Below are 16,469 nucleotides of genomic sequence, written 5' to 3'. Positions count from 1 at the left end.
CAGTAGTGGTAGTAGTAGTAGTAGTAGTAGTTACAGACAGTAGTAGTAGTAGTAGTAGTAGTAGTAGTAGTAGTAGTAGTTACAGACAGTAGTAGTAGTGGTAGTAGTAGCAGCAGTAGTAGTAGTAGCAGTAGTAGTAGTAGTAGTAGTAGTAGCAGTAGTAGTAGTAGCAGTAGTAGTAGTAGTAACAGTAGTAGTAGTAGTAACAGACAGTAGTAACAGACAGGACTTCAACACCAGACACATTGGAGACACTTTTCTCAACGACTTCACTTTTATTGTAAACCATGAAACAACATTGGGGGGGGTCTAACAGATGTAAAGGTAGAGCATTAGGAGGTGTAAGGGGGGGGTCTAACAGATGTAAAGGTAGAGCATTAGGAGGTGTAAGGGGGGGGTCTAACAGATGTAAAGGTAGAGCATTAGGAGGTGTAAGGGGGGGGTCTAGGAGGTGTAGAGGGGGTGGTGGTCTAGGAGGTGTCCATGGTGTGGACAGTCTCCTCCACCACCTCCAGGGGCAGCAGAGAGACCGTCTTCTTCAGGACCGCCGTGGTCCCATGACGATACCTGTAGCTGCCAGACCTGCAGACACAACACACCTGGTTACAACACACCTGGTTACAACACACCTGGTTACAACACACCTGGTTACAACACACCTGGGTTAGGAGAGGAGATTGAGGTATGTAGGAGTATTGAGGTATGTAGAGTATTGAGGTATGTAGTAGTATTGAGGTCCTGTTAGGGGACCGTATAAACCTCAGCTGAATGTTCTCACCTGACGCCCTTCTGATTGGCTGTGTCGTGGGGGCGGAGGTAGGCCACGCCCCCCTTGGTGATGACACACAGGTCGATGTTGCTGCCCGACCCCAGGTCGTTAAAGATGCCGGCCGCGATGGCGTCACGCACCAGACGCTTAGCGTCCTCCTCCTGAGGAACACAGAAGCAAATGTTCTAGTGAGAACACGCATAGTTAACTAGGTAGCAGTGTTATAGTTAACTAGGTAGCAGTGTTCTAGTTAACTAGGTAGTAGTGTTATAGTTAACTAGGTAGCAGTGTTCTAGTTAACTAGGTAGCAGTGTTATAGTTAACTAGGTAGCAGTGTTATAGTTAACTAGGTAGCAGTGTTATAGTTAACTAGGTAGGAGTGTTATAGTTAACTAGGTAGGAGTGTTATAGTTAACTAGGTAGCAGTGTTATAGTTAACTAGGTAGCAGGGTTATAGTTAACTAGGTAGCAATGTTATAGTTAACTAGGTAGCAGTGTTACAGTTAACTAGGTAGTAGTGTTCTAGTTAACTAGGTAGGAGTGTTATAGTTAACTAGGTAGCAGTGTTATAGTTAACTAGGTAGCAGTGTTATAGTTAACTAGGTAGCAGTGTTATAGTTAACTAGGTAGCAGTGTTATAGTTAACTAGGTAGCAGTGTTATAGTTAACTAGGTAGGAGTGTTATAGTTAACTAGGTAGGAGTGTTATAGTTAACTAGGTAGCAGTGTTATAGTTAACTAGGTAGCAGGGTTATAGTTAACTAGGTAGCAGTGTTATAGTTAACTAGCTAGCAGTGTTCTAGTTAACTAGGTAGCAGTGTTATAGTTAACTAGGTAGCAGTGTTATAGTTAACTAGGTAGCAGTGTTATAGTTAACTAGGTAGCAGTGTTATAGTTAACTAGGTAGCAGTGTTATAGTTAACTAGGTAGCAGTGTTATAGTTAACTAGGTAGTAGTGTTCTAGTTAACTAGGTAGCAGTGTTCTAGTTAACTAGGTAGCAGTGTTCTAGTTAACTAGGTAGCAGTGTTATAGTTAACTAGGTAGCAGTGTTCTAGTTAACTAGGTAGCCGTGTTCTAGTTAACTAGGTAGCAGTGTTCTAGTTAACTAGGTAGCAGTGTTATAGTTAACTAGGTAGCAGTGTTATAGTTAACTAGGTAGCAGTGTTATAGTTAACTAGGTAGCAGTGTTCTAGTTAACTAGGTAGGTGTTCTAGTTAACTAGGTAGTAGTGTTCTAGTTAACTAGGTAGCAGTGTTCTAGTTAACTAGGTAGCAGTGTTCTAGTTAACTAGGTAGCAGTGTTCTAGTTAACTAGGTAGCAGTGTTATAGTTAACTAGGAAGCAGTGTTCTAGTTAACTAGGTAGCAGTGTTCTAGTTAACTAGGTAGCAGTGTTCTAGTTAACTAGGTAGCAGTGTTCTAGTTAACTAGGTAGCAGTGTTATAGTTAACTAGGTAGGAGTGTTATAGTTAACTAGGTAGGTGTTATAGTTAACTAGGTAGCAGTGTTATAGTTAACTAGGTAGCAGTGTTCTAGTTAACTAGGTAGCAGTGTTATAGTTAACTAGGTAGGAGTGTTATAGTTAACTAGGTAGCAGTGTTATAGTTAACTAGGTAGCAGTGTTCTAGTTAACTAGGTAGCAGTGTTCTAGTTAACTAGGTAGCAGTGTTCTAGTTAACTAGGTAGTAGTGTTATAGTTAACTAGGTAGCAGTGTTATAGTTAACTAGGTAGGAGTGTTATAGTTAACTAGGTAGCAGTGTTCTAGTTAACTAGGTAGCAGTGTTCTAGTTAACTAGGTAGCAGTGTTATAGTTAACTAGGTAGCAGTGTTCTAGTTAACTAGGTAGCAGTGTTCTAGTTAACTAGGTAGCAGTGTTCTAGTTAACTAGGTAGCAGTGTTATAGTTAACTAGGTAGCAGTGTTATAGTTAACTAGGTAGTAGTGTTATAGTTAACTAGGTAGGAGTGTTATAGTTAACTAGGTAGGAGTGTTATAGTTAACTAGGTAGGAGTGTTATAGTTAACTAGGTAGGAGTGTTATAGTTAACTAGGTAGCAGTGTTCTAGTTAACTAGGTAGCAGTGTTATAGTTAACTAGGTAGGAGTGTTCTAGTTAACTAGGTAGGAGTGTTCTAGTTAACTAGGTAGGAGTGTTCTAGTTAACTAGGTAGGAGTGTTATAGTTAACTAGGTAGGAGTGTTCTAGTTAACTAGGTAGGAGTGTTCGAACCGCCGATCTGCCGACCTTGAGATCATTAGACGGCGGCTCTACCTCCTGCGTCACACACTAGGTAGTAGTGGTATAGTTAACTACCACAACACAATGTGTGTGTGTGTGTCTCACCTCCATGTCTTGTTTGTAGCGGTCCTCAAACACCGCCATGGCTGCCAGAGACCCTGAGCCTGAAACACAACCACAACCTTAACCACAACACAACCTTAACCAAAACACAGCCACAACTTTAACCACAACACAACCTTAACCAAAACACAGCCACAACTTTAACCACAACACAACCACAACACAACTTTAACCATAACCTTTTTTTTAAAGTTATTTTTTCTGAGTGGGGCAGTCCCACTCATATTTTTCTTTTTAATGACGGAGACAGTAGAGATTTAGACAGGAAGGCTGGGTGAGAGAGAGAAGGGATGACATGCAGGATATGTCCGCGGCTGGAATCGAACCGGGAGCCCTGCGGTACAATCCACATACCACCTAAGCGCCCCAACCACAACCTTAACCACAACACAACCACAACCTTAACCACAAGAGAACCACAACCTTAACCACAACTTTAACCACAACCTTAACCACAGTCATAGCCATAACACAACCACAGTCACAACCACACAGTCCCCGTCCCCCCCCGTGGGGTCGTACCCATGGTGACGTAGGGCAGCTTGTCGGTGGAGCCGTGGGGGTAGATGCTGTACAGGTGGGGGCCGTTGCAGTCCACCCCCCCCAACACCAGGGCGGCGCCGATGTGACCCTGGTACCTACAGACAGGAAACAGCTGCTGTCAGACAGGAAACAGCTGCTCTCAGACAGGAAACAGCTGCTGTCAGACAGGAAACAGCTGCTCTCAGACAGGGGGTCAGTACCTGAACAGGGGGGGGGGGTTAAGCCCAATTTATGCTTCTGCGTGGAATTTACGCGCGGCTACGTCGTAGCCATGCAAGGGCTCTCCTGGTTTATACTTCTGGGTTGGTCGGTCTGGTCGCGTTGGTCGGTGGACTCATAGCGGCATAATAGCGATTTTTTTGTTATGCTTGTTGTAAAGAAAATTTCGATAATTCATTGAAATGACATTAAACTAAAGCCGGGTACACACACAAGGATTTTCAAAATCTTAACAGATTTTTTATCTGAGACAGACCCCACACATGAAGATAAAAAATCTTGGATTGAACAGCCTTGATCATATTGTGTGTGGTGTGCGCCGATATTCCCATTTCAGCACCCCACAGACATAAAGATTATCGTTACGACAGTCTAGTCTCGTTCCCCAAGTCAGAAATCTCGCGTGAACCCATCCTTTTAATATTGCCTTTAAATTACAAAATAATTAAATTAAGATTATGTAATGATTAAAGCACTTTGAGCTGCAACGTTTGCAGGAAAAGCGCTATACAAATAAAGTTATTATTATCTAACGTAGTACCCTGACTGACCTGTACGAAGCAACCATGTGCGACAGGGCAAATAAAGTAGAACTTTATTTGCCCTGGACGAAAAGAAGAAGTCAGCTCGCTTCTTGATTGGCTACATTCCATCCACGTCACAGTCGGACTCGCGAGCAGGGTCGCCAGATGGGATTGACATTTTCCACCCTAAATTCCACCAAAAAAAAGAGCCCATCTGGCAACCCTGCTCGGGAGTTGTCGGGAGTCGGGAGTTGCCCCCACACACAAGGATTTTTGGTCATAAGTATTGAACACGTTTGACATTTATGATTGTCGGCCCCGACAATTTTCAGAGCACATTGTCGGGAGAGATTGACTCTTAACACACCTCACACCACAGGATAATCTTATAGGATAATCTTTATGAATGAATGAATGAATGGACTTTATTGTCATTGCTACAGTACAGGTACCAAACAACGACATTTAGGAGCCATTTAGAGCCATTCGATAATCGGGCGTTTTCTGTCTTTGGTCGGAAGGGGGAAAATCGGCCCAAAATCGGCCAGATTATCTTTATGTGTGTACCCGGCTTTATATAATAAGATGGTTATCATCATTTTCCAAATCTTTATTAATAAGTAATTACAGAAAAAGTAAATTACATTTCTGTCATGACTTCCGCATTTACGCCTACGAGAGTCGGAAACATGTCCTACCAAGCGGACCAATCACAGTGATACGGTCTGCGTAGGTGTGCCGCGTAGTTACATTTTTGGAGAGGTGTTAGGTAGGTAGTTGGGTACCTGAAGAGCATCTGTTTCAGCAGGCGGTTGGCCGTGGCCACGCGGGGGGGGCGGCCCGTAGAGAGGCTGTGCAGCTCCAGGTTGGAGGAGATGATATTGGTCGTCACCTCCGTGTCTGCTGCTGTCCCTGCCCCACAGCAGCTACACACACACACACACACACACACACACACACACACACACACACACACACACACACACACACATCATGTTATGGCATGGTCTTTTCCAGGTCAGCATTAGACCTGAGAGGGAGAGAGAGGGAGAGAGGGAGAGAGGGAGGGAGAGAGAGAGAGGGGGAGGGAGAGAGGGAGGGAGAGAGAGGGAGAGAGGGAGGGAGAGAGAGAGAGGGAGAGAGGGGGAGAGAGGGAGAGGGAGAGGGAGACAGAGGGAGAGAGGGAGGGAGACTTACTAGATGTTGGGGGAGATGTAGTGGATCTTGGAGCAATTCTTATCAGCCACGATCATCCCCTCTGTAGCCCTGGTGTCAGCCCCGAGGACCACCCCGTCCTACACACACAGAGAGAGAGTTAGGACCACCCCATCCTACACACACAGAGAGAGAGTTAGGACCACCCCATCCTACACACACAGAGAGAGTTAGGACCACCCCATCCTACACACACACAGAGAGAGGGTTAGGACCACCCCATCCTACACACACAGAGAGAGAGTTAGGACCACCCCATCCTACACACACAGAGAGAGAGGGTTAGGACCACCCCATCCTACACACACAGAGAGAGAGGGTTAGGACCACCCCATCCTACACACACAGAGAGAGTTAGGACCACCCCATCCTACACACACACAGAGAGAGAGTTAGGACCACCCCATCCTACACACACAGACAGAGAGAGAGTTAGGACCACCCCCTCCTACACACACAGAGAGAGAGTTAGGACCACCCCCTCCTACACACACACAGAGAGAGAGAGTCAGCCCCATCCTACACACACAGAGAGAGAGTTAGGACCACCCCGTCCTACACACACAGAGAGAGAGTTAGGACCACCCCATCCTACACACACAGAGAGAGAGTTAGGACCACCCCATCCTACACACACAGAGAGAGAGTTAGGACCACCCCATCCTACACACACAGAGAGAGAGTTAGGACCACCCCATCCTACACACACACAGAGAGAGTTAGGACCACCCCATCCTACACACACACAGAGAGAGTTAGGACCACCCCATCCTACACACACACAGAGAGAGTTAGGACCACCCCATCCTACACACACACAGAGAGAGTTAGGACCACCCCATCCTACACACACACAGAGAGAGTTAGGACCACCCCATCCTACACACACACAGAGAGAGTTAGGACCACCCCATCCTACACACACACAGAGAGAGTTAGGACCACCCCATCCTACACACACACAGAGAGAGTTAGGACCACCCCATCCTACACACACACACAGAGAGAGTTAGGACCACCCCATCCTACACACACACACAGAGAGAGAGTTAGGACCACCCCATCCTACACACACAGAGAGAGAGTTAGGACCACCCCATCCTACACACACAGAGAGAGAGTTAGGACCACCCCATCCTACACACACACAGAGAGAGTTAGGACCACCCCATCCTACACACACAGAGAGAGAGTTAGGACCACCCCATCCTACACACACACAGAGAGAGAGTTAGGACCACCCCATCCTACACACACAGAGAGAGAGAGAGTTAGGACCACCCCATCCTACACACTAGGGCTGCAACTAACGATTATTTCAATTATCGATTAATCTACCGATTATTTTTTTGACTAATCGATTAATCGGAGAAATGAAAAGGACAGATTTCTTTTGATAAAAAATTTTTTATTTAAACTTTTTTTTTTTTTTACATTTGTTTTATACATATACATGTGCAAAATAAATAAAAAATATAAATAAAAAAGGCTTTGCTACATCAAATAGGTTTAACAACCTAGATTGTTTCAATAGAAGTAGTTGAACGTAGTTGAACTCTAGCTAGAACAAGAAAATGCTAGTTTAAAAATAAAAATAAAGTGTTCTTGTGTCTCAGTGGTTTTCAAAGTGCTTTCAACGAACAATTTCAACAGTCTCAACTGCACAACTTGAACCTCAAGTCTGTCTAATCCACTCTCCTCTTTCTACAGGAACTTTGCATTGCAATGCAGAAAGGTTAGCATGTCCACATGCTCCTGGCTAAGACTAGCTCTCTTCTTGGAAGCTATGTTGCCTGCTGCGGAGAAAAGCCGCTCAGATGGTGTTGAGGTGCCAGGGATGCATAAGTAGGACTTTGCTAGCATAGCCAAGGTGGGATATCTATCCTGGTTAGCCTTCCACCAATGTAATGGACTTTGTTCCTTGGCAAGGGATTTCTCTCCAAAGTATGCGAGGACTTCATTCTTCACTTGGCTGGTGAGATCTTCATTTTCCCGCTCTCTACTCTCTTCTTCACTGCTGTTTTCAGAATCGAGGAGTGAGTCAAGTAAAGAGACATTTTTAGGTTCAGCAGCTGTAGTAGAACTGGTGGTGGAGGAGGCAAGGGTTTGGTCGCTGAGACTGTCATGCTGCTCCTGCTGCTGCTGCTTCTCATCCATCATCTCCCTTCTCACTAAGAGTGCCAGTGTTTGGACTTTGCTTTGCACATTCAGGACTTCTTCAGGTGTTAAAAACTTAAGTCTCTTGAACCTCGGGTCCAGGGCAGTGGAGAGGATCACTGTGTTTGGTGCCGTGCCTGAGAAAGAAGTCTCCCTCTGCCATCGCTGTTGGAGCTGCTCTGTAGCAGTGCGTTGGAAAGCCTGCACCGGAGCTGACTCGATGGTTGCACTCTGGGTGGACTTCAACAACCCCTTCACAAGTGGAGGTACTGCAGAGATGGTGATGTACTTCTCCCCACTCATGAAAACTGTGGCGCATTCAAAAGGCTCAAGGGCTGTGGAAAGCTCTCCCAGCAGGTTCCACTGTTCTGGTTTCAAATCCAGGTACCTTTTGCCCCTCTGAGTGACAGATGAGTCCGACAGCGTTGCTGTGACAGGCCACCTTTGCTCAAGCAGTCGGCTTATCATGTAGAACGTGCTGTTCCATCTTGTGCTTATGTCCTGGACAAGCCTGTGCTCAGGTGCGGCCATTTGTTGCTGTTTCTCTCTTAGCTTAGTGCAGGCTAGCTCGCTTCTTTTAAAATGCTCCACCAGACACCTTGCAGCCCCAATAGCTTTGTCAATGCTTGGGTGCTTCAATGCAGAATTGATCACGAGTTGCAAGGTATGGCCAGTGCACCGTACGGACATCCACCCATGCTTCTCCTCCAGTATGTTAGCTGCAGCCACAACATTGGCTCCATTGTCATGCACAATGGCGATGATTTTGCTAGGAGGAATTTCAAACCTGGTGGTTACTGCCTCCTCCCAACCACTCTGCAATGTTGGATGCAGTGTGTCTGTCATGCAGTGGCATGGTGGTGAGGCAAATTGACTCCATCTTCCAATCATCTTTGATGTAATGACATGTGATGCCGAGGTATGCTTCAGTGGCTACACTTGTCCACACATCAGTGGTGAGAGCAATTTTGCTTTTGTTGGCCTTTATTGCAATCTTCACTTCCTGGGATGTCTCTTCATATTTCTTCTCCATCAGCTTGGTAAAATGGGTCCTAAATAATAATAATAATAATAAATGTATTTGTAATGCACTTTACATTCTAAACAAATCTCAAAGTGCTACAGAGAAAAAATGTGAAAATGTAAAAGTTAAAAGTTAGAAACCCTACCTTGAGGGTAGAGTGTAACCAGGGTGGAGGGTCTTGACCATTTCTCTGAAGCCGTTATCTTCCACCATTGATAGTGGCCTCATGTCAGTCACTATCATCTTGAGGACAGATAGTGTCAAATAAGCTGCTTGCTGTGGTGTGCATGGAGCTTTATTCCCAGTCAAGTAGCCAGTCATAGTGAGTTGTTTTTTTCTGAAATGAGACAGTATGCGTATGCATAATATAGCATATTTTAAAACTCAATGCATGCATTGTTTTAGTTTGTTGTATAGCATGCAATGTTGAATTCATGAATGCGAGCAAACACTCACTGGCTATCGCATTACATTAGTCATTTAGCTGACGCTTCGCCAGACCTCACAAGTGCGTCTCCTCCATACTAATACAAGTGACTATGAGCATACTCCGGTGCTGAAGGCATAGAATGCGAATAGCAGCAAGCTAAAAATACAATAGGTCATTAAGAGGGAGAATCTATTAGATAAACGATAAGAACTAACAGCCTACAGCTGTGCCAGTGAAACGAACGATCCTCACTTCAAAACGCAACGTAATATAATTACCCTGCTGAGGCTGAGCTGTCTTCATCCATCACTGTCACGTGCTTTCTTTTGAGGTGTTCTCGCATCACCGTTGTGCTCCCGTGCCATGAAAGGTCGGTTTTGCATATGTTGCAGCAAACACATTTTTCTGGAGCTTTTAAAGTGAAGTGCTCCCACACCTTGGACGTCTTCGTTCGAGTAGTTTTCTCCGCCATGATTTAAATGGAGCCGGGTCGAAAACTCCGGTACTTACACCGCCGCGACACACCTGGCACTGATTGAGATGAGATCACTTCTTCTTCAGGGCAGACTACGCAGTACGCAGGCTAATGTCGCGCAGCTGCTGCCTCTCTGTTGGACTCCGCTACTGCACGTTACTCACGAGACAGCTCCGCAAGACACAGGAAGTAGGTTTGAATGAATGAATGAATGGTCTTTATTGTCATTGCTATAGTACAGGTACCAAACAAGTTGAAACAACGAAATTTGGGAGGGGTGGCTCCCCTGGTGCTAGGAAAAAAAAAAAAAAACGAAAAACAAAACAAAAAAAAAGTTCTGTTATGGAACAAGACCCAACGAATCGATAATGGAATTCGTTGCCAACGAATTTCATTATCGATTATTATCGATTTAATCGATTCGTTGTTGCAGCCCTACTACACACACAGAGAGAGTTAGGACCACCCCATCCTACACACACACAGAGAGAGAGTTAGGACCACCCCATCCTACACACACAGAGAGAGAGTTAGGACCACCCCATCCTACACACACACAGAGAGAGAGAGTTAGGACCACCCCATCCTACACACACACAGAGAGAGAGAGTTAGGACCACCCCATCCTACACACACACAGAGAGAGAGAGTTAGGACCACCCCATCCTACACACACAGAGAGAGAGTTAGGACCACCCCATCCTACACACACACAGAGAGAGTTAGGACCACCCCATCCTACACACACACACAGAGAGAGTTAGGACCACCCCATCCTACACACACAGAGAGAGAGTTAGGACCACCCCATCCTACACACACAGAGAGAGAGTTAGGACCACCCCATCCTACACACACAGAGAGAGAGTTAGGACCACCCCATCCTACACACACACAGAGAGAGAGTTAGGACCACCCCATCCTACACACACAGAGAGAGAGTTAGGACCACCCCATCCTACACACACACAGAGAGAGAGTTAGGACCACCCCATCCTACACACACAGAGAGAGAGTTAGGACCACCCCGTCCTACACACACAGAGAGAGAGTTAGGACCACCCCGTCCTACACACACAGAGAGAGAGTCAGCCCCGAGGACCACCCCGTCCTACACACACAGAGAGAGAGTTAGGACCACCCCATCCTACACACACAGAGAGAGAGTTAGGACCACCCCATCCTACACACACACACACAGAGAGAGTTAGGACCACCCCATCCTACACACACAGAGAGAGGGTTAGGACCACCCCATCCTACACACACAGAGAGAGGGTTAGGACCACCCCATCCTACACACACACAGAGAGAGTTAGGACCACCCCATCCTACACACACAGAGAGAGAGAGTTAGGACCACCCCATCCTACACACACACAGAGAGAGAGTTAGGACCACCCCATCCTACACACACAGAGAGAGAGTTAGGACCACCCCATCCTACACACACACAGAGAGAGAGTTAGGACCACCCCATCCTACACACACAGAGAGAGAGAGAGTTAGGACCACCCCATCCTACACACACACAGAGAGAGTTAGGACCACCCCATCCTACACACACAGAGAGAGAGAGAGTTAGGACCACCCCATCCTACACACACACACAGAGAGAGTCAGCCCCGAGGACCACCCCGTCCTACACACACACAGAGAGAGAGAGTTAGCCCCGAGGACCACCCCGTCCTACACACACACACACACACACAGAGAGAGAGTTAGCCCCGAGGACCACCCCGTCCTACACACACACAGAGAGAGAGTTAGGACCACCCCACCCTACACACACAGAGAGAGAGAGAGTTAGGACCACCCCATCCTACACACACACAGAGAGAGTTAGGACCACCCCACCCTACACACACAGAGAGAGAGAGAGTTAGGACCACCCCATCCTACACACACACAGAGAGAGTTAGGACCACCCCATCCTACACACACACAGAGAGAGAGTTAGGACCACCCCATCCTACACACACACAGAGAGAGTTAGGACCACCCCATCCTACACACACACAGAGAGAGTTAGGACCACCCCATCCTACACACACACAGAGAGAGTTAGGACCACCCCATCCTACACACACACAGAGAGAGTTAGGACCACCCCATCCTACACACACACAGAGAGAGAGAGTTAGGACCACCCCATCCTACACACACAGAGAGAGAGTTAGGACCACCCCATCCTACACACACACACAGAGAGAGAGTTAGAACCACCCCATCCTGCACACACACACAGAGAGAGTTAGGACCACCCCATCCTGCACACACAGAGAGAGAGTTAGGACCACCCCATCCTACACACACAGAGAGAGAGAGTTAGGACCACCCCATCCTACACACACAGAGAGAGAGTTAGGACCACCCCATCCTACACACACAGAGAGAGAGTTAGGACCACCCCATCCTACACACACAGAGAGAGAGTTAGGACCACCCCATCCTACACACACAGAGAGAGAGTTAGGACCACCCCATCCTACACACACACACAGAGAGTTAGGACCACCCCATCCTACACACACACACAGAGAGTTAGGACCACCCCATCCTACACACACAGAGAGAGAGTTAGGACCACCCCATCCTACACACACACACAGAGAGAGAGTTAGGACCACCCCATCCTACACACACACAGAGAGAGAGTTAGGACCACCCCATCCTACACACACACACAGAGAGTTAGGACCACCCCATCCTACACACACAGAGAGAGAGTTAGGACCACCCCATCCTACACACACACAGAGAGAGAGTTAGGACCACCCCATCCTACACACACACAGAGAGAGAGTTAGGACCACCCCATCCTACACACACACAGAGAGAGAGAGTTAGGACCACCCCATCCTACACACACAGAGAGAGAGAGAGTTAGGACCACCCCATCCTACACACACACAGAGAGAGAGAGTTAGGACCACCCCATCCTACACACACAGAGAGAGAGAGAGTTAGGACCACCCCATCCTACACACACAGAGAGAGAGAGTTAGGACCACCCCATCCTACACACACAGAGAGAGAGTTAGGACCACCCCATCCTACACACACACACAGAGAGTTAGGACCACCCCATCCTACACACACAGAGAGAGAGTTAGGACCACCCCATCCTACACACACAGAGAGAGAGAGTTAGGACCACCCCATCCTACACACACACAGAGAGAGTTAGGACCACCCCATCCTACACACACAGAGAGAGTTAGGACCACCCCATCCTACACACACAGAGAGAGAGTTAGGACCACCCCATCCTACACACACACAGAGAGAGTTAGGACCACCCCATCCTACACACACACACACACAGAGAGAGAGTTAGGACCACCCCATCCTACACACACAGAGAGAGAGAGAGTTAGGACCACCCCATCCTACACACACACAGAGAGAGTTAGAACCACCCCATCCTACACACACACAGAGAGTTAGGACCACCCCATCCTACACACACACAGAGAGAGTTAGGACCACCCCATCCTACACACACAGAGAGAGAGTTAGGACCACCCCATCCTACACACACAGAGAGAGTTAGGACCACCCCATCCTACACACACAGAGAGAGAGTTAGGACCACCCCATCCTACACACACAGAGAGAGAGTTAGGACCACCCCATCCTACACACACAGAGAGAGAGTTAGGACCACCCCATCCTACACACACAGAGAGAGAGTTAGGACCACCCCATCCTACACACACAGAGAGAGTTAGGACCACCCCATCCTACACACACACAGAGAGAGTTAGGACCACCCCATCCTACACACACAGAGAGAGAGTTAGGACCACCCCATCCTACACACACACACAGAGAGTTAGGACCACCCCATCCTACACACACAGAGAGAGAGTTAGGACCACCCCATCCTACACACACAGAGAGAGAGTTAGGACCACCCCATCCTACACACACAGAGAGAGTTAGGACCACCCCATCCTACACACACAGAGAGAGTTAGGACCACCCCATCCTACACACACAGAGAGAGAGTTAGGACCACCCCATCCTACACACACAGAGAGAGTTAGGACCACCCCATCCTACACACACACAGAGAGAGAGTTAGGACCACCCCATCCTACACACACACAGAGAGAGAGTTAGGACCACCCCATCCTACACACACACAGAGAGAGAGTTAGGACCACCCCATCCTACACACACACAGAGAGAGAGTTAGGACCACCCCATCCTACACACACAGAGAGAGAGTTAGGACCACCCCATCCTACACACACAGAGAGAGAGTTAGGACCACCCCATCCTACACACACACACAGAGAGAGAGAGTTAGGACCACCCCATCCTACACACACAGAGAGAGTTAGGACCACCCCATCCTACACACACAGAGAGAGTTAGGACCACCCCATCCTACACACACAGAGAGAGAGTTAGGACCACCCCATCCTACACACACAGAGAGAGAGTTAGGACCACCCCATCCTACACACACACACAGAGAGAGAGTTAGGACCACCCCATCCTACACACACAGAGAGAGAGTTAGGACCACCCCATCCTACACACACAGAGAGAGAGTTAGGACCACCCCATCCTACACACACACAGAGAGAGTTAGGACCACCCCATCCTACACACACAGAGAGAGAGTTAGGACCACCCCATCCTACACACACAGAGAGAGAGTTAGGACCACCCCATCCTACACACACAGAGAGAGTTAGGACCACCCCATCCTACACACACACACAGAGAGTTAGGACCACCCCATCCTACACACACAGAGAGAGAGTTAGGACCACCCCATCCTACACACACAGAGAGAGTTAGGACCACCCCATCCTACACACACACACACAGAGAGTTAGGACCACCCCATCCTACACACACAGAGAGAGTTAGGACCACCCCATCCTACACACACAGAGAGAGAGTTAGGACCACCCCATCCTACACACACAGAGAGAGTTAGGACCACCCCATCCTACACACACACAGAGAGAGTTAGGACCACCCCATCCTACACACACAGAGAGAGAGTTAGGACCACCCCATCCTACACACACACACAGAGAGTTAGGACCACCCCATCCTACACACACAGAGAGAGAGTTAGGACCACCCCATCCTACACACACAGAGAGAGAGTTAGGACCACCCCATCCTACACACACAGAGAGTTAGGACCACCCCATCCTACACACACAGAGAGAGTTAGGACCACCCCATCCTACACACACAGAGAGAGAGTTAGGACCACCCCATCCTACACACACAGAGAGAGTTAGGACCACCCCATCCTACACACACACAGAGAGAGAGTTAGGACCACCCCATCCTACACACACACAGAGAGAGAGTTAGGACCACCCCATCCTACACACACACAGAGAGAGAGTTAGGACCACCCCATCCTACACACACAGAGAGAGAGTTAGGACCACCCCATCCTACACACACACAGAGAGAGAGTTAGGACCACCCCATCCTACACACACAGAGAGAGAGTTAGGACCACCCCATCCTACACACACAGAGAGAGAGTTAGGACCACCCCATCCTACACACACACACAGAGAGAGAGAGTTAGGACCACCCCATCCTACACACACAGAGAGAGTTAGGACCACCCCATCCTACACACACACACAGAGAGAGAGTTAGGACCACCCCATCCTACACACACAGAGAGAGAGTTAGGACCACCCCATCCTACACACACAGAGAGAGAGTTAGGACCACCCCATCCTACACACACACAGAGAGAGTTAGGACCACCCCATCCTACACACACAGAGAGAGAGTTAGGACCACCCCATCCTACACACACAGAGAGAGAGTTAGGACCACCCCATCCTACACACACAGAGAGAGTTAGGACCACCCCATCCTACACACACACACAGAGAGTTAGGACCACCCCATCCTACACACACAGAGAGAGAGTTAGGACCACCCCATCCTACACACACAGAGAGAGAGTTAGGACCACCCCATCCTACACACACAGAGAGAGTTAGGACCACCCCATCCTACACACACAGAGAGAGAGTTAGGACCACCCCATCCTACACACACAGAGAGAGAGTTAGGACCACCCCATCCTACACACACAGAGAGAGTTAGGACCACCCCATCCTACACACACACACAGAGAGTTAGGACCACCCCATCCTACACACACAGAGAGAGAGTTAGGACCACCCCATCCTACACACACAGAGAGAGTTAGGACCACCCCATCCTACACACACACAGAGAGAGTTAGGACCACCCCATCCTACACACACAGAGAGAGAGTTAGGACCACCCCATCCTACACACACAGAGAGAGAGTTAGGACCACCCCATCCTACACACACAGAGAGAGAGTTAGGACCACCCCATCCTACACACACACAGAGAGAGTTAGGACCACCCCATCCTACACACACAGAGAGAGAGTTAGGACCACCCCATCCTACACACACAGAGAGAGAGTTAGGACCACCCCATCCTACACACACAGAGAGAGTTAGGACCACCCCATCCTACACACACAGAGAGAGAGTTAGGACCACCCCATCCTACACACACACACACAGAGAGAGTTAGGACCACCCCATCCTACACACACAGAGAGAGTTAGGACCACCCCATCCTACACACACACACAGAGAGAGTTAGGACCACCCCATCCTACACACACAGAGAGAGAGAGTTAGGACCACCCCATCCTACACACACACAGAGAGTTAGGACCACCCCATCCTACACACACAGAGAGAG

At 48.1% G+C, this 16,469-nt stretch overlaps 1 protein-coding gene across 1 annotated transcript in view; it reads right to left on the bottom strand.

Annotated features, from left to right (window-relative positions):
- Nucleotides 1–269: 269 nt before the first annotated feature.
- Nucleotides 270–16,469, bottom strand: part of psmb7 (proteasome 20S subunit beta 7) — an 18,745-nt gene continuing 2,545 nt past the window's right edge. Inside the window, exons 3-8 of the mRNA XM_080528254.1 lie at nucleotides 5,610–5,707; nucleotides 5,198–5,338; nucleotides 3,649–3,764; nucleotides 3,109–3,167; nucleotides 779–930; nucleotides 270–582 (exon numbers count right to left, since the gene is read on the bottom strand). Coding sequence (XP_080384380.1) covers nucleotides 471–582; nucleotides 779–930; nucleotides 3,109–3,167; nucleotides 3,649–3,764; nucleotides 5,198–5,338; nucleotides 5,610–5,707 — 678 coding nt within the window. The 3' untranslated portion in view covers nucleotides 270–470. The remainder of the gene's footprint in view (nucleotides 583–778; nucleotides 931–3,108; nucleotides 3,168–3,648; nucleotides 3,765–5,197; nucleotides 5,339–5,609; nucleotides 5,708–16,469) is intronic.

This window comes from Nansenia antarctica, assembly GCF_963989245.1.
Source record: "Nansenia antarctica genome assembly, chromosome: 4".
NCBI lineage: Eukaryota > Metazoa > Chordata > Actinopteri > Argentiniformes > Microstomatidae > Nansenia > Nansenia antarctica.
This window is presented reverse-complemented; position numbering and strand designations above follow the sequence as displayed.